Source organism: Littorina saxatilis, unplaced genomic scaffold, assembly GCF_037325665.1.
Source record: "Littorina saxatilis isolate snail1 unplaced genomic scaffold, US_GU_Lsax_2.0 scaffold_2917, whole genome shotgun sequence".
NCBI classification, from domain to species: Eukaryota; Metazoa; Mollusca; class Gastropoda; order Littorinimorpha; family Littorinidae; genus Littorina; species Littorina saxatilis.
Window position 1 is genome coordinate 10,001 of NW_027129090.1, and position 1,414 is coordinate 11,414.

Below are 1,414 nucleotides of genomic sequence, written 5' to 3' on the forward strand. Positions count from 1 at the left end.
AGTTCACTAGAATAACAGAGACAAAAAAGGGAGATCATGGGATATGATTATATAGATACTGTTCATGAAAATAAAAGCGCTATACAGTGAACCAATACGGGGTTAGAGAACATTAGACACGATCACTGAGCAAGATGACTGTGTTGTAGCAGAAGACTGATGGTACGATGGGCACGTCGAAGTCTGCTTCTTCTGATGCTCATCCCCCTCCTGTATCTTCTCGTCCACGACAGCGTAGACAACACTCTCCCCTCCCCGCTCTCCTCCGGCCTGGCGTTGTCTCTGACGCAAACGAAGACAGCACAGGCACTTGCGTGGTCTATGTTGTACCTGAATTCCACCATCACAAACCTTGCCTGCTCCGGGCTGGTCAGCAGGCGAATCCCCAGCGCGCTGAAGATTTTCCCCAAACTCCTCGGTTCCCTAGTCTACGATCCGCGAGGACGTTCGGAGCGAACTACTACTAGCAGAGGCAAAGGCTTCTGCAAAGACCTGAAAATGAAGCGCGGGTTTTACCGCTGGCCGGTGACGCAGCAGGAAAAAGGCTTCCCCTTGGCCTTCAGCTTCAAAGTCCACAAGGCGCCGGGGATGTTTGAGCGCCTGCTGAGCGTCTTGTGGCGACCTCACAACTTCTACTGCGTCCATGTAGACATCAAGGCTCCCCAGGACGTCTTCCGCTACGTGGAGAACATAAGTAGATGCTTCCCGAACGTGGTGCTGACGCCTACCAGACTGGACGTCAACTACGCCTCCATCGTGTCTCTCCAGGCGGACCTGCAGTGCACCAGGCAGGCCCTCATATCGCCCGTCAAGTGGAAGTACCACGTCAACCTCTGCGGGCAGGAGTTCCCGCTCAAAACCAACCTGGAGATGGTGCAGCTCCTCACGGCCCTCAACGGAACCAACGACGTGGAGAACTACGCTCCGCCAGCCTCCTTCGCGGCCGGGTCCTTCAAGTTTCAGTCCGTCATCTCCAACGGCGTCAACAAGAAGACCAACGTCACCAAGGAGCCTTTCCAACACACGCAGGTGGAGATTAGAAAGGGCAGCGCCTACAACACCCTCAGTCGCCCTTTCGTCGAGTGGGTCCTCAACTTTGATCAGGTATGATCGTGAGGTGTGAATGGAGGGGAGTGAATGGGGGACAACATTCTCGTACTGGTTTCGAGTTTTTGATAGATAAGGGACGAGTTTTTTTTTTTTTTTTGGGGGGGGGGGGGGGGTTGGGGGGGGGGGTAAATGAGGAACATCATTCTCGTACTGGTTTCGAGTTTTTGACAAGTTTGATTGACTTTTTTTAGGGGGGGGGGGGAGAGGGGGGTAGGGGGTAGGGGGGTTGTATTGGATGTGAGTTTTGGGTGAATAAGGGACACATTTGATCAGGTGTGCCGGTGTTTTTTGAAAAAATAAGGGA

General features: G+C 53.1%; 1 protein-coding gene across 1 annotated transcript; it reads left to right on the forward strand.

Moving 5' to 3' along the window:
• Positions 1-159: 159 nt before the first annotated feature.
• On the forward strand, positions 160-1,104 carry LOC138957366 (beta-1,3-galactosyl-O-glycosyl-glycoprotein beta-1,6-N-acetylglucosaminyltransferase 4-like; the record flags this gene model as incomplete). Its single annotated transcript, XM_070328490.1, has 1 exon — positions 160-1,104. A coding segment is annotated over exon 1 (945 nt), but the record flags the coding sequence as incomplete, so codon positions are not given.
• Between the last annotated feature and the right edge of the window lie 310 nt (positions 1,105-1,414).